Here is a 26,631-nt window from a genome sequence, read left to right on the forward strand (position 1 = left end):
CTTTATTTAATAACATAGGAGGACTTCTGCTCCCCAGGGGACATTCTGGACAGCTTACCTCCATCATCAAATAACCACCAGACATCAATCGTGCCTTTTCCTTGTTTCTTTTTAAACTGGGCGCTGGCCTCCACCAGTTTCTGATTGAACTCCCCCACATGCGTTGACTGGATGGTGGTGATGTTACCGTCTGAAATGGAGGACACAGTGATGCCTCTGTTTGTCTTTTGAGGACAGAAACGGTGGGCTACTTTTAGATTCTTCTCCTTATCACCACAATGGAATTATAATTCAGGCGTGTGGTGGCTTACACTTCAAAGGTAACCCACAAGCTTATATTTTGAGGGTTCCCCCTGCCTATCCTGGCTGATGGTGCTATTTTGGGAGACTGAGGATACTTTAAGGGGCTCAGCCTGGTTGGAGAAAGTAGTTCGGCGAGAGGCGGGCCTCATGTCAGAGCCTGGCTCCTGCTTGTAGGGCCTGTATGATTTCTGGTCTTGCCTGCTGTGAACAGCATCTGCCTCTGGCTGCTGCCAAAGATGAAGCCTGTCTTTTCCATTCTGATGGGTTTTTGAAATCATGAGCCAAAGGAAATATTTCCTCCTTTAAGGTGCTTTTTTTTTTGTTCTGTTTTGGTTTCCTTCAGAAGATTATGAAATAACAAGAAGTGTCTACATGAGGATGGTTGTTGGGAGGGCAGAACAAAATGTCACGCGTGACATGTATGTGGAAAGAAGGCTATTAGGGAAAGGGATGGTACAAGAGAAGGAGCAGATGGGGACAAAGGGGAAACCCAACAAAAACAAAGTTTGTTTGAAAAACACTATAATAAAACTTAATTCTGTATATGTTAACAAAACTTCTTTTTAGAAGAAGAGAGCTATCAAGGTGCTGGCACACACCTGTAATCCCAGTACTCAGAAAGGCAGAAGCAGGTAGATCTCTGTGAGTTCAGGGACAGCCTGGTCTACAAAGCAAGTCCAGGACAGCCAAGGCTACACAGAGAAACCCTGTCTCAAAAAACAAACAAACAAACAAAAAACAAAAAGAAGAGAGCTACAAAAGCAGCTTTCCTGTGGGATGTCTTAGCCCAGTTATGTCCCATTTGTGAATGCAGCATGTGACAATGCTAACTCGGTCCCCAAACCTTCTGAAATTTCAGAACGGAACAAATGTTTTCAGGTTTACTTTAAATAAGAACCTGTGGTGACTGGTTTTTCTAGAGATGAGGAGAGAGGACTGGGGAGGTCGCTTGGTTGTCCAAGTGTTGGCTTCAAAGAGCCCCGTGAAATGACATGAATGGTGGCATATGCGTGCAATCCCGGCCCTGGGGAGATGGATTGCTGGCCTCACTGGCCAGCCAGCCTGCCTTGCCTGGAGAATTCCAGGCCCATGAGAGGCCCTGCCTCAAAGTGGGTGTGTAGCTTTCTTGAGGATGCCAAGGAAGGCTGTCCTCAGGCTTCGACCCACACATGTACTAACAGCACCTCCATCTAGCCACACATACATGTACCCACCCACACACACAGATGTAAACTATCCTTTCACTGGAGAGTTCACTCAAGCACAGTTCTGGCGTAAGGCCCATGAAGGTCTAGATCTCAATTTTCCAGGGACTGTACACATCTTAAATTCTACCTATTTCTCTCACTAGCCTGACTTGGATCTGTTTCCTCTTCAAGAGATCTGTGAACCTAAAGTGGATTTGACGTGTGAATTTTTGTGAATGATGATGAAAAACACATAGAGTGAAAAAAAATGCTTTGAGTTATAATTAAGGATGGATGCATATGTAATGCTTAGGAGTGTTTAACGGTTTTCTAAAACATTTATTAATTTGTTTAATATTATTTTATGATTTTTACTTGTGTGCGTGTGTGTTTGTGCACGTGAATGCAGGTGCCCACATAGGACAGAGGTAATTGAGTCCTTGTGGAGCTGGAACTACAGGTCGTGAGACACCTGATGAGGGTTCTGGAACTGTAACATAGGTCCTCTGGAAGAGCAGCCAGCACTTTTGGACACTGAGCCATCTCTCCGGTGTCACATTTAATAATTTTTGACTCTGACATGGATACAGAGGAGAATCAGGCAAACCAGGCTTATGTCCTAACACTTGTCACCGGGGTTCTTTAGCATGCTTTTTTTTTTTTTTTTGCCTTTGAGAGTTGGGTTACTTTGTGAATCTAATGCAAAGAGGCAGCCTCCTCAGAGCCCCGCCCCCGCAGAGCCCCGCCCCCGCAGAGCCCCGCCCCCGCAGAGCCGCCTCTTATCTAGCCGGTATTGAAGATGCTTTGCTCAGTCTTTCTTCTGTTGCCATGATATGGGCCTGTCAATTCTAAAGCAACTATCTCAAAATGTTTTAATATCGTTAGGACTGCTAAGAGAGAAAGTAAATTTATTTGTAGACTGGGCCAGACTCTGGCCTTACTTCCATGCAAATCAAAGCGACTGGAGGAGAGCCTGCAGGTTCGGGTGTGATGTAGAGCTCAAAAGAGTTGCTGCCACCTCAAGCCTGTGGTGGCGCAGGCCTCCTGTAGAGCAGTGTTTGAATTCTTAGGTATTGGAGCACACAACAGTCTGGCTTTGTTTTTCTGAACGCCAACGCAGGTTGGCGTTCAGAAGTGTCTTTTTACCAAAACAAGTGTTGTGATGGAGGACTAGACTGCCAGAACAAACAAGCCTTGCCTATATGAACGACGGCCCTGCTCTCCTCTCGATGAGAATGAGGGGAGGGGTTGAGCTTTGACTCTGAACTTCGCTTGCTTTTCCAGGTTTTGTCACTTAGTAGAGATTAATATTACAGATAAAACTGCTAATTACAAATTTTAAGCATGTGTTTATTTTCGCATGGGTGTATGTGTGGGCACATGTGTGCCGCGGCATGCATATGGAAGTCAGAGGCCAACTTGGGGGCCAGTCAGTTTTCTCATTTCACCACATGAGTCCCAGGGATCAAACTCAGGTTGCCAGGCCAGGTGGTAGCCGCTTTAACCTGCTCAGTCATCTCATAGGCCCTCATTACTAATTTTATACCAGCTCCAGCTTCAAGATTCAAATATCTCATGGGAAATACACACACACACACACACACACACACACATATATATACATACATACACATATACAGATATTTATATGGTATGTATATGTTAAGTATGGAGTACGGATGGGTACATGGATTGATTGATTGATTGAGACAGGCTCTGGGGATACTGGAACTCACTATGCAGACCAGGCTGGCCTCACATACACAGAGATCTGCCTGCCGTTGCCTTCCAAGTCCTGGGATTAAAGGTGTATGCCACCATGCATGAGAAGGGGCTGGAGAGATGGCTTGGTAGTTAAGAGTGCTGCTCTTCCAAGGGACAAAGGTTCAGTTCCCAGCAGCCATGCACCCATGTCAGGGAGCTTGTAACCCCAGCTCTAGGGCATCTGCTGCCCTCTTTTGGCACGCACACTCATAGGCACAAACGTGTGAATTGAAAAACAAACCATGTTTTTTAAAACTTAGCAGGAAAAATTAAGCTTCACACAGCCTGTGGGATAGAAACTGTGTTCGTATTTTCTGTCATCCTCATATAACGGGTGAAACTCCAGTCTTGGGGCACGTACAGTAGCACAAGCCAATAGAATTGGAGCTATTTACAAGTCGGGAAGTGGTCTTCTGGAGCAGGCTGTCTCCCTAGACCAAAGCTTCAGTAGGGATCCTGGCTCTGGTCTAACAGCGCGGGTTCCGTGTGTATTCTGAATCTTTACCAGCAGAGGTCACTGTGGACCTCATTACGCGCAAACACTCTCCTTTAGGGAAGAAGGCAATTTTCAAAAGTAAATAAATAAATCTCTCGTTTCTACAACTTAAACACATTCTCTCATTTTTGATCTGCTGTCCTCTGGATGTCTTCCGGACACCCAGAGATGAGCTTACCACTAAACCGAAACCACAGGTAGAAATCAGTGTGAGCGAAGCTGCCGGTCTCATTCCAGTTAGTAACGAGAATGAATTCAAGGAACCCCTAGCTCTACCCTTTGCCTCGCCCACTAGCCAACCATATGCCCCTGACCCATCTGCAAGGTAAGGATTGTATGGGTAAAATTTATGGGCATTATTGGTTCTTAATTTTCTATTTTTCCATTTCAGCAGGCATTTCTATTCTGAGGTGGTCAGTCTGCATAATCGCAGGGTAACTTCCACTCCAATTAATATAAAATATATACATATACAGTATATATATTACAGTGATCATATCTATATCTATTTACAGTAAGTTGTCATAGAGTGCTTCCTGATGCTGCCTGCCTGGAAGAGGTGTTTCAGTGTCTGCCCGTACTCAGGGTCTTACATGTTTCTTCTGACCCCTTTGTGATGATCAGCTATGTGCTCATCCTGATGTGGTGCTGTTAAGATTTAAACGTGCTTACCTTTTTTAGGGGCCGGCTTGGTGATGTTCAGCTTGCCAGCCTTCTTGAACAAGCCTCGAATGCCCCCCTTGCCCTCCTCACCCTCGTTGTCCTTGATTGCGGCCTCCAGAGCCAGTCTCTCCTGTTCCAGTTTCTCCAGTTCATCTGAAGAGAGTAGACATGGCCAGCAACTTCATTCAGAGGAACAAGATTTCTAGGGACAATCTTCTAAATCAGTCTGGCATTTCATATAATTATGCAATAAGATGGTTATGCAATGGTTGTTGTTGTTCTGATCATTAAAAAGTAATGATTTCAGTAAACTGTATCCAGGAAGTAGCAACAGCTACCTCAGGAAAATAGCTCCACGCATGAAGTCTTGGGGCTTTTATTTGTGAGGGCAAGAAAGGCTAGTTCTTACTTAATACCTTTATACCATCATCCAGGAAGCCTGGCCTAGTGAGACGCCAGCACTATTAAATCACTGACTTTTATGATCAAGTTACCAGGTAAGACTTTCAATGGGCAGCGGTATGCTGGGCACGTGCTGGGCACATATCTGCGCATAGCAAGGCCTCTGAATGGAAACATAAAACCAAGAGCAAGAATTACAGGAAGATGCCTGGCCATCCTGCTGCATACATGCAATTGCGCCCTTGGCAGGTGGAGGCAGAGAGTCCAGGAGTTCAGGGTCTTCCTGGGCCACACAAGTGACTCTGTCTCAAAAGGCCAAAGGAGATGGAGGCCTGTTGCACAAAGATAACCAGACCTTATAATCAACTTCTCTCATCTTTGAATACAAACTGCAGGGAACAAAATATCCAGCACTGATTATGTGTCTTAAGTGGAAACAAAACCAAAACCAAAACCAAAACCAAAAAACCAAAACCAAAAAAACTCTAAAATCCCTTTATGGCTTGAGTGACCAAAGCCAAAGAATGAAAGCCGTGGTTTCTGGGAGAATGCCAAAGTTCAGGTGGCTGAAAAGTCACGCTTGAGTCTAAACCAAGAGCCAAACTATGCAAAATTTCCTCCAGCAGGGTCAGAACCATTGTCCAAGCTGTTGCCTTTTAGCTTTTCTGGGTTCTGGCTGCATTGGAAAAGTTCCTAGCTGATCTCTCTCCCTCCTCCCCATCCCTCTCATAATGTAGCATAATATATAATCCCTCCTTGACCTTAGCAAGTAAGAGTTTATAAACCGTCACGTGACAGTGCTGCGCTAACAAGCCTATTCTTGAACGTCCGTCAGGCCTCCTCTCTCATTGCCTGCAGAGAATCCAGCCTTGTGAAAGAAGCCCTGCTCCAGGGGAGAAAGCACAGAGTCAGTGTCATAAAACCCTGCTAGGGCTTCTGGAAATGTCGACCTCGGAACCCATTGTCTCAGCGATCTGTGAAGGGATGATTCCACGTTAACTAAATCTGTCAGGACAGTCACACCCCTTGGATGCTGCTGTTAGCCAGCTACACAGAGCCACCTGGCCCCTCTCCAGGTCTTAGCAATTAATCTTTCACCAGTGGCATGAGATTTAGAGTCAAATCTCCCATGTGATTTCCCCAGAGCTTCAAAGGTTCTTATGATGAGCGGCCACGGGAAGGCTGGGAAACAAGGCTGGTGGTATTAGAGTTCAGGCAGGTGGCGCTTGCCCTGAAATTAAAAGGTGAGGGCAATCTACATTGCAGTGGGGGCCACAACCCGGTGGAGCTCAGTGGCTGGCTTTGTGCGACTTCAGCCATTCGCTCTCTCTGTCCTCAGACCTCCTGTGTGATGGGGAATCAGAACACTTTCCTTTCCCTACCCCGGGAGCTTCATAAAGAGAATAGGCAGCAGCGGGCCCTGGCGCTTCAGAGAACAGAGCAATGACGCATTCGGGAGGCAGGGTGTTTATGTCCTCGCAGGCAAAGCAGACCAAGTATTTCGAGAAGGCAGGGAGTTGTTTTAACCACTCACTGGGTAACTGTGCTTCAGTTCTTCCCAAACAGTTCAGAGATGGCTACTATCATTCTCTTCATTTTGTAGACAAAGAAACCACAGGTCAGAAAGGTTAAATAACTTGTGTGACTGTCATCGAGCAAGGCCGGGACCTTAAGTACAAAGAGGCGAGTTTGGCTGTCAGTCAGAGTGCTTCGCAGCACGGAAGACCTTCTTGTGGCTTGTTACCGTCACGTTACAGTGGGTCCTATTAACTGCCAGGCTCTTCAAAGGGGACAGGATGCCAAGCCAAGCCACACCCTCCACTGATGGTTCTAAATATCTGGGTTGCGGAGGAGGAGGCTGCCTCGGAAAACATTCTCTTCCAGGAGCCTACCTGTGAATTTCCGGGAGGCAGCTATAGGACTTCACGGAGGAGGGGTTCCTTCCCTTCCTTTCTTTGACATCTTCCAGCACCCCCTGCTGTTAGCTATTAACTGCAGGACCCTTGTGCTCTGGTTGGGCAAAGATGGTTTAAATCCTCCTTTGAAAAGGAGTCTGCCGTCTGTGCACACCCCAAGAGACTCCCACAGTTTGTTCTAGGACAAGCAAACCCCAGAACCCCAAGCCCAGGAGACACAGAAAAGTCTGCTCCTGTGATTCAAATTCATTCGTTTCCTTGGAGAGCAGACAGCCTGGAAAGGCCGTTCTCAAGGCTAAGGTCAACTTGCTTAGCCATCTTGGGTCTCAGGACCACACAGTGGAGCCGTCTCCATTGCACAGTGGAGCTTTCAAGTTTTCGTTAGAGTTCTTGATTCATTGTTAACTTTGTGGAAGATCGGAGATACCCCATCCCATCCCGTGCCACACCTCACACTGAAGTCTGAAACAGCAGTGGCCCTTTGATGATCTGGTTTTTGAATTCTACCTCGTGTACTGCATACCTCTGTTTGCACTGGAAATCAAGAGGAGAATGAGGAGCAGACTTTGCCAAAACATTTAAGACTTTGCCAAAAACATTACTTGCCAACTGAGTTGCAAAAGTAACGGTCAGGTACAAAGGAGGAGGTGATTCAGGGGAGCCATGGGGGTGACATTAAAGAAGATTACTCATTCCGTAGCCACAGCCAGCATCACTACTGTTTCTGTTTGCTTGCTAGTTTTTGGACAGGGTCTTCTTCTGTAGCCTAGGAGTCTTCACGCAGATGAGGCTGTCTTGAACCCCTGCCTCCTTACTCTAAGTGCTGGGATCATGGGTCTTTGCTCCTATGCTAAGCTACAGCCACACTTTGACTATTCAGGAATTACAGAGTCTTCACATGTGCATGCTGGTGTTAGGTCTCCTTTTGTTATAAAGGAAACTTGGACACATACAGTTCAGGTGATATGTCCAAGGTCACGTAGTCAGTGCTGTGTCTTCGGCTTCTGCACCCAGTTCTAACATTAGCCCCGGCCACCACTGTCTTTGAGTCTATGGTAGGCTCAGCTAGCCTCCAGCTCACTGTGTAGCCTAGGCTGGCTTTCATTCAACTCCTGATCCTCTTACTTTGGCTTTGTTAGTACTGGGATTCCAGGAACGTGCCACTGCATCCTATTGTTTATTCTTCTTCATCAGTGGTTCTCAACCTTCCTAACGCTGTGACCCTTCAATATAGTTCCTTATGCCGGAGTGACCCCTAATCATGAAATTATTTTTATCGCTACTTCATAACTGTAATTTGGTACTGCTGGGACTCATAATGTAAAATATCTGTGTAGGCGACCTCTGTGAAAAGGTCATTGGACCCACAAAGGGGTTGTGAGCCACAGACTGAGAACTTTCATTCTTCACTCTTTTTCAGTGACCCAAGCATGATACCTGCCTGCCCTTCGCTTTTCTAGATTTTCGAGAGAATCCCAAGGCTGAAATGGTGGGACTAGACAACCTTTAGTTGTCAGTTAAGAGCAGGTTTTGAATAGCTTTCTTCCTGCACATCCCAACAAATCTAGTGAGACCAGATACTCAAACTGCTTTGAACAGTGGTCACCGTGTTCCCAAGTGCTTCATAAACTGACCACCTGGTAACCGACCAGAGAGACTGTATTTTGAAATTTAATTCAGCTGTCAAAATTGCCTCATGTGTTCTAACATGTCATTTTTTTTTTAAAAGATGTCATTAGGGGCTTATAATTTACCATCTGCTTTGAGTCTTAAGGACGACAGAAGGAGGAGCAGAGAAAGCCAGAGGGTAGCCATATTGCCCTCCCATTTTACGGCCTCTTTTTTTTTTCTTCATTCATTATTAAATTATAACCCCTTCCTCGGTCAATCAACTTGAAGCCACAGACGCTCATAGGAATCAGCTGCTGAACCCCAGGTGAAGTCAGGCTGGATTGAAGGCAGGAAGCAGTCCCGCAGTCTTGGCCTTCTAATCAAGCAATTATTTACTGCTCGGCCATCTGTCTTTATTTTGCTAAAGCCACTCAATCAGACACAGCAGTATCACTGTGCTCTGAGTGGGTCATAAATCGTGCAGTACTTACACCGGGTACTCAATTGCGAATCACACTCGATCACTTTGTTTCCTACCAGTGCAAGCTGGATCCTTTGCTGCAATTGGCAAACTTGCTAAATACCTCTGGGATGCGAAAAAATAGGAAATGCCACATTTTTTTTTTTTATGTTGTCAGGCAATAAATTAATTTATTAAGAAGAAGTATTAGTCATCAGTATTGGGTGACTTGCTGCAGGGAACAAGTTACAATGCTATGAGCATCGATCTTATTTATACAAAAAGTTATTCTCATAGGAGTCTGTGACACAGTACAGAAACGGCTGCCATTAGCTGGTAAATTACCTAGAAAGCTGATTTCTACTCACTGCTTTATTAACTGTAGTATATGGGCTCTGAATTGCTAATGTTTCCCTTAAATTATAGTCTGTGATGACACTGCGGTGCTCATGTTGGAAAAGCTATGATGATAATCATTAACATACTGTAATGCAATGCTGAAGATTTATCAGGCTCTTATTAAGCCCTGTATTACAGTATAATATAATGAACTGCCAGTTTGTTTCTTCTAATCTAAAATCTACTATGAAGCTTGTGCCATAAATTACCAAAGCTTCATAACAAAGCATGGAGCTGTGGCATCAAGCTAATTTCTTTCATTATGCTTGTCTGATTTTTTTCACACGTTTCTCTGTGTATTCGTGTGACACTGCATTTCTGCTTACCTAGATAGTTGGTACTTATAATTATTTTATTAGCATCTAACTGTGTTTTCCCTTTCTTGGTTATGAAGCAGAAATATTTCAAACATCAAAGTTGATCTAAATAGTAGTTGTTCTTTGGCAAATTTAAAGGAGCTATAGTTCAGTGCCAAGGTTCTTGGAGGAACACTATAGAATCTAGCAGTTGCCTCACAGAAATAAACTGATGAAATGCTTTGGCGCCTGGAGAAGTAAGGGTGGATGTGATGTTTTTCATCTCATATATCAGCCTGAAGACTAACATAATACACAAAGCAAATGCATAAAATCTAAATCTAAATACAAATTGCATTTTTCATAACAGCACCAAAGCCAAGAAAAAAAAAAATCCAAGTAGATAGGAGATAGGCCTTGGAGGATCTGAGTTGGATCTGATCAGGGAGATTCCTCCCGGAGGACTAGCTTTCAGAGAGCTACTGTAAAAGCTTCCAGAGGAGGGAAGCAGTCAGCAGTATTACCCAGCTCTGATGCCCATGAACTGCAACAATGCCAGCATGGTAAGATGTCCCTAAAGATGCAATAATGGCACTTATGTCTTGGCAGTAACCCGTAGCCGTCTAATTGGACTTAAGATCCACTGAACAAGAGGGAAGTCATACCTGGTACTGGAGGCTTAGCCAATAGCTCTGCCCAGGACTAGTTAAGTCATGGCTCTTAGAGGAGAACCTACAACTGCCCCTTTACTGGAACAGCATAATTCTTAACTTCATTCACTGGGCGTATACTTACGTAGTCTTCATCTCTCATCAAAGAAGCTTCTGTTTGTGAGGAGAATTACAGACAGTCACAGCCAATCAACATGCAGATAACTGATCGTGAGGTGCCCAGCCCCAACGATGCATCTACAACACAACTCCTGCATCCAAGGCTCAGGGAGCATCTCGGAAGAGGTGGCCTGATGGTTGTAAGAGCTAGAGGACCAGGGAGTCTGCTGTGGGAGCATGTCTCCCGGAAATGACAGAGAAAGTTTCTCCCATGACACCTCAACCATACAGCTGCCTAAGCAAGATCCGAACACGGGTTTCAACACTATAATTCTAGAGAAATCTTTTCTACTGCGACTACCCGTATCATGCCAGTTACGTTACTGAGGTCTTTACCTCCATGCTGGTTTTGTAGTACTGCAATAAGCAAAGTCATCGACTGTGCTCGGTTAGTCTACCTCTCTGGTTACCAAGGCCAAGGCCATGGCCATTGTGTTAGCTACGGAACAGCCCAGGTGGGGTGCACACACGGTGGGCTGTGGTGGAATCTTTCTGTGCACACTGAGCGCTGCTCTGACCTTACCACCCGGAACACTTCACCGTCTGCTGAGCGGGCACGGGAAATGCTTACCTTGTACCTGGAGAACGGAAGAAATGTCAAACCCTTGGCTGATCCTGACTATGACCACACCGATCTCAAAGTCAAAGGCATCGCTGAAAGAGGAAGCAACATTTTGAGTGTCGCCAGTGTTTTCTTCAACATTCACACTTGGGGTAAACATTAAACTCATCTCTTGGATTTTGATGCCATGAGGCTATTAACATTCACTTTAGAATGTAGCTAAGAGCTGATGTCTTTCGGGCGTTTGTTTTTTCTTGCTCTGTGTCTTAAAAAAAAATTCTGGGTGGAGGTAAATAAGTGATTCACTCTGAAGCTGATTTGTTCAAATAGATCCACCAGCTAGGTATTTTGGTTAAGATCTCTCTACATACCTTTAAATAATTAATCTGTTATTAAGTGATCAAAAAAATCTGATATATTTAAAACAGAACATTTATAGATTGAAAAATATTTTGATTATCAGCCACTGGGAAGCCATCTTCAGGGATGCCTGACACCAAGCTCATGGTTTAAAATGTCTCCGGTAGGAGGCAGAGGTAGGTGATTTCTGAGTTTGTAGCTAGCCTGGTCTACAGAGTGACTTCCAGGACAACCAGGCCTACGTAGCTGAAACCCTGTCAACCAACAAAAACGAACTTTTGTTGTGGACTCAGCACAGGAGCGTCAGAACAGCGCTTCCCTCTGGGAATCCTGTGTACTTGGCGTTGGCTCTGATGCCTTCTCAGCACCAGCCTAAGGAGATTAAAGGGCATACATAGAAAAGAAGGAAGAGCTGCTTGGTTTATTTCAGCTCCTATAGTACATGTTGTACATCTGAAAGCAAGCCTATTACTTATTTGTCTTAACTAAATGTTTCCCTCTGGAAGTTCCCATTCGCTGGTTGGCAGAACTGAGGACTGGAAGTCCTATGGTCAGGCCAACCCTCCTTAGCATCAATGTTGTCTGTGATTGGTCAGGCTAACCTTCCTTAGGCTCACTCTAGTCTGTGATTGGTCAGGCCACCCTGACAGGACACAGCATCAATGTTGTGTGTGATTGGGCACCATAAGCAACAAGCTTCCAATAAGAATTCGACTTGAACTTTCAGGGGATGCTATGAAGAAGTTCATTGTTATAGAAGTATCCACTAAAGTTCAACACATAAAGTATCTTCACTTAACAAAATAGATGTCTTCTAACATAGAACTCTTCATAAGCAAATCTATGTAAAGTTGATCATGAAAGACTAGACACTTGGTTTCACATAAAAGATGTTGATTCTCTCATAGGCAGATTGATGGCTTTGAAGAGCACCTTAATTCCTAAAACCTATAACTCCATTTTCTCATAAGGCAAAAGGCACTTTGCATATATGGTTAGGTCAAGAGCTTTGAGGTGAGGAGAGTATCCTGCCAAACCTTCCTGGGCCAGATAGAGTGGCAAGGGTGCTTGAGAATGAAGTTGAGAGACAGCAGAGGTTGGCATTGGTATAACGTGGGCACCCGCCGCGTCCACTCGTGAGCAGCTTCTGGGAGCAGGAATGGCCAGGTAGGACTTTGCGCTAGAGTCTTCCAGGGGCAATTTAGTCTTATCCACTTAGATTCGGGTACAGTCGGATATGTGTTAGACTTCTAACTCAACAAACTGAAAGACGATAAAACTTCATTGTTTTAAACACCATCAAAAACTTTCTTTCAAAAAGATTCTAAGTAAAACCAACCATACTTAAGAATGGTACAGACATCTAAAACCTTTTATTGAAAGGAGTGTAGTGAAACATTACCCAGCTGTAACCAAAGCCCAGTGTTAACAACAGTGTATTTTACTCTAAGCAACAACAAACACCAGGAGAGGAAATGCAGGGCAGGTGTGTGGCTGCCTTCTACCTGCCTTCTCTTTGGTGGTAGACTTACTCATTTTTATACTAGTGCAATCTTGGGCCACCTTAGTCAATGTTGAATTTTACTACCAAGAAGATCAGTTGCTAATGTGTTGTAAAAGCCTGAAGCTTCCTCAGTTGGATGTAACTAGGCTTAACCATTTCCATCCTTTGACTTGAGTGTTTGAGGTGGGGGAGGAGGAGGGAAGGGCAATCAAAGGAATGCTGCAGGGAACACTAGCCTGGGGGTGTGTGTGCACAGGCCTCAGATCTGCTTAGATTTCTTTCTCCACCTTGTTTGTTAGCAAAACAGCCAACCCAGGATTTTAAATGTTTTCAAAGAAAATTTCCTCCCCCTCTACCTGTCCCTGGCCTTTAATCTAATACATGGACTTTTAGGTTAGAACCTTGAACATTTTTCTTTTCTTGACTCCAATATCACCCCGCCCCGCCTTCTCTGAGACTATAACTCCTTCCTCTTTTTATCACTGGTGTAAGTTTCCCCCCTACTTTGGTAAAGAATGTAGAGCAGCAAGATAATGTGTTCTTCTCTGGCAACTGGATCTGATAGAAGAGAGCTTTGTGTGTGCAGGCCGCATGTTAGTGCATCACGAACAAAGGCTCACCCCCAAAGCTGTCACTTACTGGATGATTCCCACGTAGTTCTCAATCTCTGACAAGGGGGCTTTCCTCCAGTTTTTTTTATACCCAGTCACTAGGGTGTTTGGCTTCATCCTGCCCAAGCCTGAGGCCTAAACAGAGGATATAAACACATGAGCAATCCTTACCACGCTGGTGAAATACTACTGCAAATGAAAAATGATGTCAGAGAGCACGGAAGTAATGTTCTGAAGATTCCGAAGATTAGATTACATCTTAATGCCTGTCCTTCATGCCCTTACCCAAGCATAAAATAGGAAGATCAGTTTTAAATCATCTCAGTCATAAATGGATTTTAGATGACAGGAATGTAGCTTTGCTAAATTAGCAGTCATTTGCATTACTTCTGACACACTCATTAAAATGGTTCAATAATTTAAAATCAAGTAAGGGTTGGCTTAACAGTCGGTGTGCATGTTATAACAGTGGTTCAGAACTCATTTCCACCTGTGAGGTCCAGAATGTCATCCAAAATAAAGTCTATGTTTTGGAGATGTCTGTACACAGGGACCAGTGGAAATTTTCCTTATATTATTTGCTGAAGAATGACTCAGCTGCACTTCCCAAACAGAAGCTCATGCATGACAGTGTCCTCAGCTGTTATATTTCATATCAGAGGTTGCAGTCATCTTCAGATGACAAGATATGACTTCCAGTTAATGAAATTTAATGTGGTAATATTATCAAGCCTGTGTTAATTGCAAAGTCAGTTACTGGCGGTAGGAGGTAGGAGCGTAGAATTATGTGGAGGAGACAAGATCTACAAGATATACAATTGTAACACAAGACACGCAGAAGCAATTATGACACTAGAGAAAATGTAACAGAGTCTTGGGGAAGCAGCAAGGGAGACTTTTCATCTGTCTGAGGGCTCACAGCTTCCTATGGAGAGGTGACGTGTATTCTGAATCTTCACCTTTAATTGGACATTGACAGATAAAAATAAGGAGAGCTGAGCATGAAGAAAGGCCACCTGGGCCATGAAGATGCTAAAGGAATTATAAAAGCCAGCCACTCTAGAGGACACAGTCATGAATAGGCCACAGGCACAGTCCAGGACTGCTGACATGAGCTTGTCCGCATAGGCTTCACGGAAATCTGTGTGCTTGAATTTGTCAACACTTTTACTTGTATGTTTCTTTACTTTCATTTTTTTGTGTGACTGTTTTACTATTTAAAAAATTCTTAGACGAATGTGTCCATGCCTATGTTGAATTCTGAGCATCTTCATCTCCCCTTGCCCCCTCTCTACCCCTTGCCTCCTGCGGAAGCTCTTCTCCTTAACATGCCTCCACCTGTTTCGGTGGCCAACTACATAGCCTACCGAGTTTAACTGTGGTTGCTTGCATGAGCATGCATGCATGTATGTGGGTATATCTATCTATCTATCTATCTATCTATCTATCTACACACACATATATATGTGTATACACACATACACACACGCACACACATACATGAGAAGCTATTAACTGGAACACGGGCACCTTATCAGAGGATACGCCACTGAACAAAATGACCTCCCACACATGGCCCACGGTCCTTCTGTAAGGCGTGGGGCCTCAAGAACCCCTCCCCCATGGGTATAGGTCTGATTTTGTATAGGTGGTTGTGTGGGTAACCACAGTTGCAGTGAGGTCATGGGTGTGATGCCCATGTCATATCCAGAAAACACTGTTTTGTGCAGCCCAAAACCCAGCCCCTGACTCTTAGATTCCCCATCCCCTGCTTCCTTGGAGGGTGATATTGATAACCCCTTAGGGCCAAGCACTCCATAGTCTTTATTCTCCATACTCTGACTAGTGGTGAGTCTCATCACTAAGTAACACCTATTGCAAAACGGAGCTTCTCTGATAAAGGCCAGGACCAGCACTAATCTGGGTGTATGAACATCAGATCTACTTAGCAAAACAAGAAGAGCAGCCACAGGCTCTTGACCAGGTTTATATTGAAAGGCAAGAATTCCCTTCTGTAGAGTAGGCATCAAATCCAACGAGAAACTGGTTAGTCATCTCCATAACCCTCATGCCACCATTACACAAGGGGACATATCTTATCAGGCAGGCATATTATTATAGAACTCCTACAAAGAAGCTGTGACTACAAAGGCCAGTCAACTGATTCAGTGATGTAGAGAGGCTGGAATCTTGCGAGCTCAGAGCCAATTTATCATGGGCGTTTGTTAGCCTCCCAAGTAACCATTTATTGCCTTCCTCTGCATGTCTTCCAACATTTTTGTGGCCACTGGGTTAGTATTTCGAAATACACAAATGCTGTATTTGGAGAGGCTCTTGTATTGTTTCCGACTTTAAATCACAAAGGTAAGACCTGAGGAGCAAGTTTCTGCGATCACCAGAGAAGAAGAGGGAAGGACAAAGGAACGAACAAAGGGGAGATAGAAAACTGCACTCTCCAGCACATAGCCGTAGAGATGATCACATTTATTTAATGTTCTGGAAATAATTCCTGAGGCTGGGGAGGTTTTTCCACCCTGGTCCACATGCATTTATTAGTGTAATCTAGCAGCTGCCTACTCATCATTTGCAAAGAGAAAAAGAGAGGTAGACCACAGCTACCTGCTGTACAAGACACAAAGAGTTTGCAGTTTAAACAGGATCCTCAAAGTCCTCAACCACCCGGACAAATCTGCACTTCAATGCGTGTGGGGACAGGATGATGCCTGCTGGTAGCCAAAGGCAAACTCATTTTTCATTTCCAGCGGATCATTCCCTGTACTAGAACGCTGGCCTTTCTTCTAGCTCGCCTAGCTTGAGGTTCCCTGCCCACCTGTCGCGATCTCTTTCGCTTCCTTGTGAGTGGGCTAACCCTAGTCATGGGGTTTTAGAAGCTTCATCTGCTGGGATGCTGTCTTCGGCCTCCGTGCTCACTCCCTCCATGCCTGCCTTACCTGAAGGAGACTCCGGACACCATCCCTGAAGTAGTCAGCTGCCACCGCAGCATAAAAAGCCTTGATTTTGTTCTTTATAAGCCAGGCCTGTTTTTTAGCCATGCCGCTGTTCATCTCCTTAACGCACAGCTTGCGGGGTCCCTGTAGGACACAATGAGGTATTGGTTAGAAGCCCTGGATTTATCCATCACAATGCTGCTACCAGGTGACGAAACAAGCCAATAAAGGCCCGTTAGAGTAAGAGATGGGATCGAGAGAAAAACACCTTCTTAGTGAGGCTTGCCCAGAACTTTGTTTTTGGAGAAGACCTGTGCTACCCACATGATTCATTTTCAACCCCAAATGGCCAGGCTTATTAACACCTGCTTAAGTAACTGCCTTGTGAAGAATGGGAAGAAAAGCTGAGGGCATGGTGGCACACAGGGAAAACACTCAGAATGTGATTGAAGAGGCTCAGGATGAATTCACAATCAACCTGTGACTCAACAGTGAGTGCCATCTTTATGAACCTCAAAGAAATCTCAGCTAGATCCCAGTTTCAAGAAACGGACAGAGCTCTTGGGAGCCAGCGAACACTGAACTGCACTTTCTGCTACAAGCCATACATCCTGACAATTCTGTTAGGGCCTAAGCCCTGCTTCTTGGTGTGCTCAGGATTCCCTTACGCCACTCTTTTCCTTGAGTCGGTACGTTTATAGTTGGGCAAGTTAACAATCCCACCTCGTGAGTAAATTTGGTGGGGACAAAAGGTCACATATCTATGATGTAAGGGGAGTGAGAGAAGCTGAGAGGCAGGCATGGTGGTGGTAAAGCACTTTGTAATCTCGAGGTTTAATTCTGGAGACACAATATTTACCTTACCATTCTTCTTCCATAAAGGTCCAAGTTTTCTTACGTTTTAAGTCAGTTCAAAAGGTATTTCTGGCTACTGCTTTTGCATTTGGCAGGGCAGACGATCCAACTATTTCCTTCAGTTCTACAGAGGGATTTGTATTTTGTTTGGATGTCTTAGATTTCATACAAGTCCCTTGAGATCTTGCTAACACATAGTGGGCAACCCCTAGCGGTGTGGAGTAGGCCTTAAGTGTCAGGATTTGTAGTAAGTGTCCAGGTGACATAGATGCTACTGGTTCCTCAGAGCATACTTCAAACAGCAGTCTTAGAGTTATTTGGGAAACGAGAAAATAAGTTCAAGCTTTGATAGAATAGGTCAGATAGAATGTGTCTAGACCTACACTTGGCTGCTGTGGAGATCATGGTGCTATCTCTGAGCTTTGAAATTTCATTCTGGATGTGGGGATAAACACCCTTTTTCTGCATGGTTGTTTTCAGCAGCAGTAGTAAGTAAAGTGTCCAGTACTGAGCTTGAAAAGACTCGGTGCCTATGTACAGCTGATGGCTATCATTGTAAGGGGATGCTCATAATCTCACTGAGACTCCAGGCTTAATTCTACATTGTGTTTGCTCTGCTGCAGCTGGAATGAAACTGAGCTGGAGTCAGGGTGCTGGGTTTAAATATGTTTCTTGACTGACAAACTGGTACAATGGGCTTCTTCTCTTGAGGACAAATATATTTATACAAATAAGGCAATTGCTGGGTCATCACTGCTCAGTACAACAGCTCCTCTCCAAATGCTACTATTGAGCATTTGAAATGAGATAGCCTTGGTACACAAATATATGTAAAACAAACGTCATTAGCATTTATGCTGATTGCACATTGAAATAACATTTTGGACATATTTGAGTTAACAACAGGAATTATTAAAAATAACTTGATCTATCTTTTTGCCTCTCCAGTTGGCAACTAGAAAAATTTGAATTATACATGTAGCACATGTTATATTTCTATCATACTGCACTGGCTGGGCTTCGGGGACCCTTCCATTTTAGTATTCTGTTTAAATTGGATCAAGTTCTTTGTAAAGTTAGTTGTTTGCCAGCATATGTTCTAGAAGTTACCAATATTCCAAAAGCAATTTGATTGTCTTATATTAGTCAAAAGGCATTGAAGAATGAAGATAGAGCAGGCAGGCAGAAACATCAGGAGGATGGTGACTGAGCTGGAAGACCTGGACAGAGCAGGAGATGATGTTGTGGGGAAGTTCCACTCAGGCCTGAGAATGACAGGTCACTGTAAGCTACCAGTCCTTCCTTGGGCTTTCAAACCTTCATCCACCACAAGAAGAGGAAGAAATATCGTGTTGAGGGTCATCTAACATTGACAACAACCATCAGACAGAAGGATAACCAACTTCTAACAGGAAAGATGTTAGACCATCAGAGTACTGAGCTTCTCTGCAATGACTGTAAGCCCCTGGGGGAGAATGGAGCTTATTTAAAGAAACACAGTTTAACATATGTCTGTTAGTCTTTCAAAAGTTTATACTGAACATTAATTGTGTCAGAGAGAATTATTTTAATGGCTGAATTTGCCATACTGACAACTCGTAAAAACATTTCCTGCAGAATCTCTTTTTGCAAAAAGGGATTATGATGTCTTTGTAGCATACTGATCAGTATGAAGCTATGCTGTGACGCAAATGTAAGAAGGTTAAAACCTGACAGGAGGGGAAATATCATGGAACATAATTAACCAATATTTAAATATGTCACAAAATGGATTTACCATCTAATTAATATATTACAGAGATGAACGTCAGTCAGCATTCCTGAACATGAGCCCATGAATTAATCCCCGATCTGAACAATGAAACTTTAAAAAGTTTGTATATTTACATGTCAACATGCGGAGAATGCTTATGATGCTGCTTTCATTGCTTCTCTGGTTAGAACTAGCAGAAGGCTAATGTCTCCCTTTTTCTGATTTGGCCCATGAGCCATCTCACCCTGAATCCTAGTGCCCATTCATAGGTCATTTCATTCTTCCTCTATTTGGTCATGTTATTATTTTATTAACTTTTTTTTTTCTGAGACAGGATTTCTCTGTGTAACAGCCTTGGCTAACCTGGAACTTGCTCCGTAGACCAGACTGGCCTCGAACTCACAGAGATCTGCCTGCCTTTGCCTCCCAAGTTCTGGGATCAAAAGCACGTGCCACCACGGCCTGGCTTTGTGAACATCTTGATAGAGACCCACTGACATAAAGAGCTTATTGTTCCTCATCTGCAGTTTTGAGGGCGAATAAGAAAAAGACAAGAGGAGAGAGGGAGAGATGAGGGAGCTTCAGTGACTGAAAATGAATTATGTGTATAGGGGTCTAGCAAACACACTGTCTGGACTTGAGGGTATCTTGGTTTTATTGAAGACCACATATTTCAGGAATAAAAAATAGCAACTATCATACTCCAACAATAACAAAATCAACGACATTACCAACAGTAACAAAGTTAACTCAGCACTCACTTTTAGAAATAAAACAGTGCTTGAAAGCAGGTACAATTCTCACAATGACTTTAAACAGGTGCTTTTTTTATTCAAAGAGAATAAACTATGTGCATAAGGAAATCAAACTTAGTAAGTGTCAAAATAGTGACTCTAAACTTAACTGTTAGGGTCAAAGGTTCAGGAAACACTAGTTTCCTAGAGTTAGAAACAAGCTTGTAGCTTCCTTTCCATCACCACTGCTTAACGTTTCCACAAGGCTGGCTTAACCATCATCGGTATACTTTGGGGAAAAATTTTCCAGTGCTATGCTGCTCCCCCTGCATTCCTTTCCATCTGTTTCCCTGGAAGGATGATTGACAACTGAGCCTTGAATCTAAACATGCTGACAGCATCCACAGCCTCAGGAGTTCACAGGAAGTAACTAACCAGGAAGGCTGTAAGTGATGCAGTAACCGTTTCTGTCCTCAAGGGAACTTGAACATTGGTGAATAGTACTCATGGGCCTTTCATGGAGACATCAGCTTAGGAATATGAAGATCACAGCTACAGAACACACACTTAGGCACTTGCTTCGCATGAAAGGGCACTCTAGGACCATAGTCCTTCTTTTTAGCTAAAGGATCAAAGGGTTAATTAAAAGCTGGGTTTCTTATCTCTCTGGAAGACCTTTTCTCCCTTGCCAATATATGACTGTTTGTATTTCTTGTTCATTTCTCCAGTCCCGAAGATATTTTATTTCTTGCTAAACCAATTTTTCTCTAAATTGCTAGAGAAGAAAAACACCCAAAACTGCTTATTCCATCAAAACCGGTTTCTATATTATATTGGCCAAAATGAAATCCGCTAATCCAGGGCACTAAACTTGATCATAAGAGAGAAAGGCTCTTGATAAGTTTTTAACAAATCCTCTGGAGTCACAGTCGGCCATAACTTCACCTGTCAATCTTCCCCACTCAGTAGCTCCCCCCCCCAACTGGATGATTGTATTTAGTTAGTTATACTGTTTGAGTTACTCTCATCTAAGCACAGAAAGGAAAGAGAACATGGCCAACTTTCACAGCGTTTAGAATTTTGCTAAGTTTAAAAAGACGTTTGAGTGTGTCTCAGGGTAGCATATAGTGAGTTAGTCCATCACACCACTTGCGGGCTTGACTGGCCCCTGGCTACAACTTCCTCACACCCATTCCTTGGCAGATAGTGGAAGTGTAAATAGTGTTCTTTGATTGTGACAGTTCTCCCAGGAATCAGGCTGCCTAGGCTTTCTCCTTATGGCTGAACAAGAGGCATCTTGGGAGGCCTCCTCTCACATTCCAATCACCATTTTCTTGTCAGAATAGCCCAGAACATGATTTAATTTTCCTGTCTCACTTTCCTGGTTAGTAAAATGAAAACACGAGTTTCTTTGTTTTCTGCCTCTTATATGCCTGCGGATTAAGTAAGAAACTGGGAAAATGCTTTGAAGAACAGGTAAGGTTTTAGTAATATAAACTGAGAGAGACACACAGAGAGCGTAGAGACAGAGTGAGAGGAGAGAGAAAGAAAGAGAAAAACGAAAGCACATGCAGTATGTAGTATTTAGACATTTTTATTCTACTTTCAATGCTTTCTCCCCGTTTGTAGAACTGATAAATAATTATGGTTGACTTTGTAGCATCTACCTAGAATACCTCCTCAGCTGTTAGTCCCACACATGTCCCTGTAACAAAAGGGAGTTAGCTCGACTGACTGTTTGTCAAAGGCACAGAAAACTTAGCTCAATTCCCCGGGTATCTGTAGTGTCATCAAAATTATCTAAACATTTCATCTAAATTTAACACGTGGTCATTTAAGGCCATTATATCTAGTTTCTTCTCCTTGGCTTCCGTAGACTGGCTAGTGCTCTGGTCCTACCCTTTCCGCTGTTTAAGTTAGACAGTTATCAGCCCATATGCTTTCATTTTATTTCTGAGCCAGTTTAGTTCTTCTTGACTCAAAGGACACCATTTAAGAATATTTATCACTTTTAGTTGGTCTCCTAAAATATCAGAAATACATTTCATCTATCAATTTAAATTCATGACCATGTTTTGTTTGTTTGTTTGTTTGTTTTGCCAGTCCCACATCGAGGAGGAGAACTCTTGTTCAAGCTGTTTTGTTCCTTTCCCTTACTGCAGGCCTCTTCTGTGCCACCTAAAATACCCGACATGAGCAGAGAGGGAACAGCATGTCTTTTGGATGAAGGGACTCTTACCACGAAGACTTCACAGCAGATGCAGAGGCCACTGTTCTTTGTGAAGGCATGGGTTATATCCAAGAGAGCAGGTCTTGTCATGGGCCCCCCTGTTAAGACAATGCACTGGGGTCTGAAAGTAAAGAGAATTGGCCAGTGTAAGACGCATGTGAGCCCAGAACCCCTCAAAGGAAATAAGAGGTATAGAAAACTTGATAAAGTGGGACACCTTTTCCTTAATTCTTTCTTGGATTTTTTTTCCACCAGAATTCTTGAATTATCTTGACTCTACATCTTGTCATATTAGTGTTTTCCATTTAATCAATCACAGTAAAAGCATGAAGTAGGGAAAGGGTAGCTTAGGGTTCCCTTGTCTTTCTTCTTTGGGCACTGTGTCACCCCACATCTCCACACGACCTGTCCCTCTCTCGTCGTATTTTCATTTTTCTTCCTGGCTGCCCTATGTTGTGAGGCACCACTCAAAATAATATGTAACTGACGAAGATCTATGACTACTACTTCTCCTCAGGGAATTCATTAAATCACAAAGCCTCAGAGTGAATGGAGATAAAAAACAAACAAACAACAACAACAACAACAACAACAACAAAAAACCCCAAATGATTATGATGCACAAGTGCACAAGGACCTGGGGGAATCTGGCTCTGAAGTCACATCCTTCAGGCCTCTATGTCTCCAGGCGTGGAAAATGACACAGCAGTTTGAGAAACTGTGGCTCCAGGTGGGCAGAGCTCAGAACAGAAGGAAAATGCATTCATTTATATTCTCGGCAACAGCGTGAAGTATAGCCAAGAGAGCAGGCCTTCTGCTGTTGAGGAATGCATGTTTGCAATGTGCCCACAAAGCTTGCAGCTACTCCGATGTACTGGACTCCTCCAGAAAAAAGGCCACTTGTAATGTGGAGCATCAGGGGGCCACAAAAAGCCAACTTTACCTGAAATTTTTCACGTGGTCTTCCACTGTGGTTAGTTCCAGAGCATTGTCTAAAGCACTCACGTAGGAGAGAGCCTGTGTGGAGGAACCCCAGTTCACGTCTGCGGACAAAGGAGGAAATTGGTACCCCTCTAAACAGAACTCTTCTCTGCATGCTTTGAATCATTTTTAAGAAGCCATTCCCTCCTGCAATTTTTCTTGCTTATGCAAGCAGTGATGAGAGTCCAAGGTAGAGAAGAGACAATGTAGTGTTTCCCAGAAAGAGTGTTCTACCCTCCTGCGAGCACCCATGTGAATCCTTAGGAATGAGATTTCCCTCCAGCCAGGGGTCATAATGTAAATCTGCAGCCCCACAAAGACTGGTTAGCCAGAAAGGCCGTGTGATAATGGCCAGGAAGGAAGAATGTTCAAGGCCTTCACAAATTCTGAAATTCGAAACAAAAGAGGAATTTCTGTGTGCAGAAGCATTGTGCATACAGAAATCTATTTGTATTTTGAGTGGTAGAGCTGACCAGCATGGGGATTTTTACTTGTGGGGGTCATGGAGAGAGTCTAGAGTCTGATAAGTGTCCGTCTCTGGCCTGCCAAAAAACAGCCTGCAAAAGGAGCTCAGCACTCTACCCTGCTTCAAAAGTGCTGAGCTTAAATATTCCATGGACTCTTTACGTTTTATGGTAAGGATTCCTAGAGATGAACGGACAGACCCACCTCAGCTCTTGCTCTGGAGGGCAAGGACAGTCGGTTTTTTTTTTAGCATGGAACAGAGCGATTTGAAGTATTGCTTATGTGCTAGACCAGCATGCCTTACGACATTCATTCATTCATTTTAATATTACTGTGCCCGTATCTGGGCACATGCACACACAGCACATGCATGAGGGGGGCAGGGTCGGAGGACAAGTTCTAAGAGTGGGTGTCTCTTTCTACTGTAGGCTCTAATGATTGAACCCAAGTCCCCAAGCTTATGTGGGCAAACATTTCACCGGTGAAACTGAACTGCTGACCTGACGTCCATTGTTTTAGGGCTAAGACTTCTATTAGTCAATTCAATATTTATATGTAAAAGAATGAACCCTTAGCCATACCTTACACCATGTACCAAAATCAATTGCAGTAGATAAAAGACTTTAATCAATTACCAAAGTACCAGAACTTCTAAATGCTTGTGGCCTTGGGTTGAGGAAAGATGTCTCCTAGCTCACACACAAATTGAAGATGATAAAAGATTTAAAAAAAAAAAGATTAATTAGTTTAGAGAAAAATTAAGAACTTGTATTAATAAAATTGAACCATCAGGGAAATGAAAATTGAAGGCACAGGCCTGAAAAAATAGAAAGTACATACGGCAAGAGGAACCAGAACACTCAAGAAAGCCTCACAGATGAGTTAGAAAACAACTGGAAAAAAAATAGAAATATGTTTTAAGTAGCTGTTTAACAAGATATATGAATTGCAAGTAGGATTTTCAGTGCCATTAGTCACCGGGAAAACGCGAATTGAACAACAGTGGCTAAGACTATGCCTCTCTTACAAAGACTTTAAAAAACCAATTGACAATACTACATGCTGACCAGAGTGTGGAGTGACTAAGATACCTTTTTAAACTGATGTTTGGAATGAAAAATAATACTGCTACTCTGGTAGACAGTCTGGCAGTAAAATCACATACACTGTGTATAAGCAATCTTACTCCTAGGCATCTACTCAACAGAAATGAAAAAAAAACAGATACACTTAAATTATTTATATATATATATATGTAAATATATAATGCAAAATATATGTATATATATATATACCAAATTGAAGACAACCCAGATGTCCCTCAACTGTCAATTAACAAGAGAAACATATGTGGTACGTTCATATATAGAACGCTACCCGTCAATATCAAAGGACAAATTGCTTATAAATATGTTATAGTATGGACACATCTAAAAGTCCATGCTAACTCAAAGACTTCCATAAAGACTATATACCATGACTCTGTTTATATGATGTTCTGGGAAAGATAAAGCTTCCAAAAGATAAAGATTGAAAAATTAGAAAATTGGTTGGTAGGGGCCAAGTTCTTAAAAGGCCTTAAATACACAGTGTCTAAGGAGACGCTGAGAGAAATCCCACACCTTTATTGTGATGGTTACAGGACTGTATAAATTTCTCAAAACTTACGACTGTATATCAAAAGGGAGTCTTCCCAGCTGTAAATTGTACCTGTTGTTAACAATGAAAAACAACAACAACAACAACAACGTTCTTCTAAAGTGGTCGCTCCTATCGCTGCCTGGCAGGCAGAATAATGTAAGAAACACGAGGTGGCCCTGGGCCTCTTGCTGCTGAATTCTGGCCCCTGGATGTTTCTAACTGTAGTCCCTTTCCCCCTGGGTTCTGAAGGTACCAGCTGAAGTTAAGACCTCGGTGCCCACAGTACCTGGATTCTTTCCTACAACAGTGGCTTTGCTTTTTGGTGGGTTGGTTCCCCTTCCAGCACACTTCATGCCCTTTCTTTTTAGTCTTCACGACGAAGGCCACGAGGCTTCCCCAGTGCTCCACACCCTTGCAGGCATCTTCAGTTCACTCCCGTCCTTCTCCCAGAATCTCATTCGCTGGCCCTGGCATTACCCACCTCCATGTGGCTTGATGTTGTTTCACAACTTGCTTTGTTCATTCGGTAAATATTTACTAAACTCATGCAGAGTAGCTGGCTCCGTAAACACCAGCTATGAACCAAGAAAGAATTCTGAAGAACTCCACAGTTGCTCACACCTCCCCCTTTTCTCAGCAATCTGTTTACGCTGCTCTTGTGATACTATGTTGTATTATAGTTACCTGCTGGGCTGTGAGTCTGAGAACTCCTTGAGGACACAGGCCCCGTCTCATTAGCACATTAGACAAAGGTGCTAGAAGGGAAGGCTTGGGAGGTTTGGGTTCAGCTTTGTTACATTAAAAAAAAAATTCTTATTTTGGCAATTGATCAACTTTTTTAACTCCAACTTCTTCATCTCTCAAACTAGCCTCATATCATCAAACGTGCAGCATCACTGTGAGGATTAAATGGGCACATGCCATGTATTTAGCCTTGTGATGAACCGCCTTGCATATGCTCCATGCGAGCACACAGAAGCCACATGATAAACGTTCAATGGATGGATAGAGAGAGCCACGAAAGTCCATCCAAGGTGGCCTTTCCCCTCTTACCTGATTTCTTCTTCTTCTTCGTTTTTAATGGTTTGTTTTATGTGCATTAATGTGAGAGTGTGAGATTCCTTGGTATTGGTGTTACAGACAGTTTTGAGCTGACATGTAGGTGCTGGGAATTGAACCCGGGCTCCCTGGGAGGAGCAGACCATGCTCTTAACCACTGAGCCATCTCTCCAGCTTACCTGGCTTCTTATAGGTCACATAGATATAGAGGAATAACTCGATGACGTAGGTGATGACAGCTGCCCACCAGTTGATGACGAACATGACCGCACAGCACAGAACCGCTCCCAAAAGAGAGACCCACATGTTGTAAATCCCGTACGCTGGCCTCCATCCTGGGAGAAAAAAATAACATGGAAGAAAATTGGCACACACCAGCGCTGCTGTACTACTCTGTATTATAGGAGGGCAGATAACGTGTCTTCTGTTGGCATAAAAGTGTATGCCAAAAGTCCTAGCTCTTAACTGTTTTCCTATGAACTTGGGTCCTTGCTCTACAAGTGGTGTTTGTACCAAAGACGATGCTGGAAAGTGTGGGAAACAGAGAGCACATGAAAAGCAGATGGCCACAGACCCCTCTGTGCTTCCTGTGCGTCCTGAT

At 43.4% G+C, this 26,631-nt stretch overlaps 1 protein-coding gene across 5 annotated transcripts in view; it reads right to left on the reverse strand.

Annotated features, from left to right (window-relative positions):
* The window catches only part of Slc12a1 (solute carrier family 12 member 1), a 76,531-nt gene that overhangs the window by 12,379 nt on the left and 37,521 nt on the right, over window positions 1-26,631 (reverse strand). For all 5 annotated transcript variants that reach the window (XM_021631298.2, XM_021631296.2, XM_021631295.2 and 2 more), the window contains 8 exons: window positions 26,210-26,365; window positions 22,828-22,927; window positions 21,894-22,005; window positions 16,316-16,456; window positions 13,393-13,499; window positions 10,899-10,981; window positions 4,423-4,566; window positions 59-190 (listed from right to left, as the gene is read on the reverse strand). In XM_021631298.2, coding sequence (XP_021486973.1) covers window positions 59-190; window positions 4,423-4,566; window positions 10,899-10,981; window positions 13,393-13,499; window positions 16,316-16,456; window positions 21,894-22,005; window positions 22,828-22,927; window positions 26,210-26,365 — 975 coding nt within the window. The remainder of the gene's footprint in view (window positions 1-58; window positions 191-4,422; window positions 4,567-10,898; window positions 10,982-13,392; window positions 13,500-16,315; window positions 16,457-21,893; window positions 22,006-22,827; window positions 22,928-26,209; window positions 26,366-26,631) is intronic.

This window comes from Meriones unguiculatus, chromosome 18 (assembly GCF_030254825.1).
Source record: "Meriones unguiculatus strain TT.TT164.6M chromosome 18, Bangor_MerUng_6.1, whole genome shotgun sequence".
NCBI lineage: Eukaryota > Metazoa > Chordata > Mammalia > Rodentia > Muridae > Meriones > Meriones unguiculatus.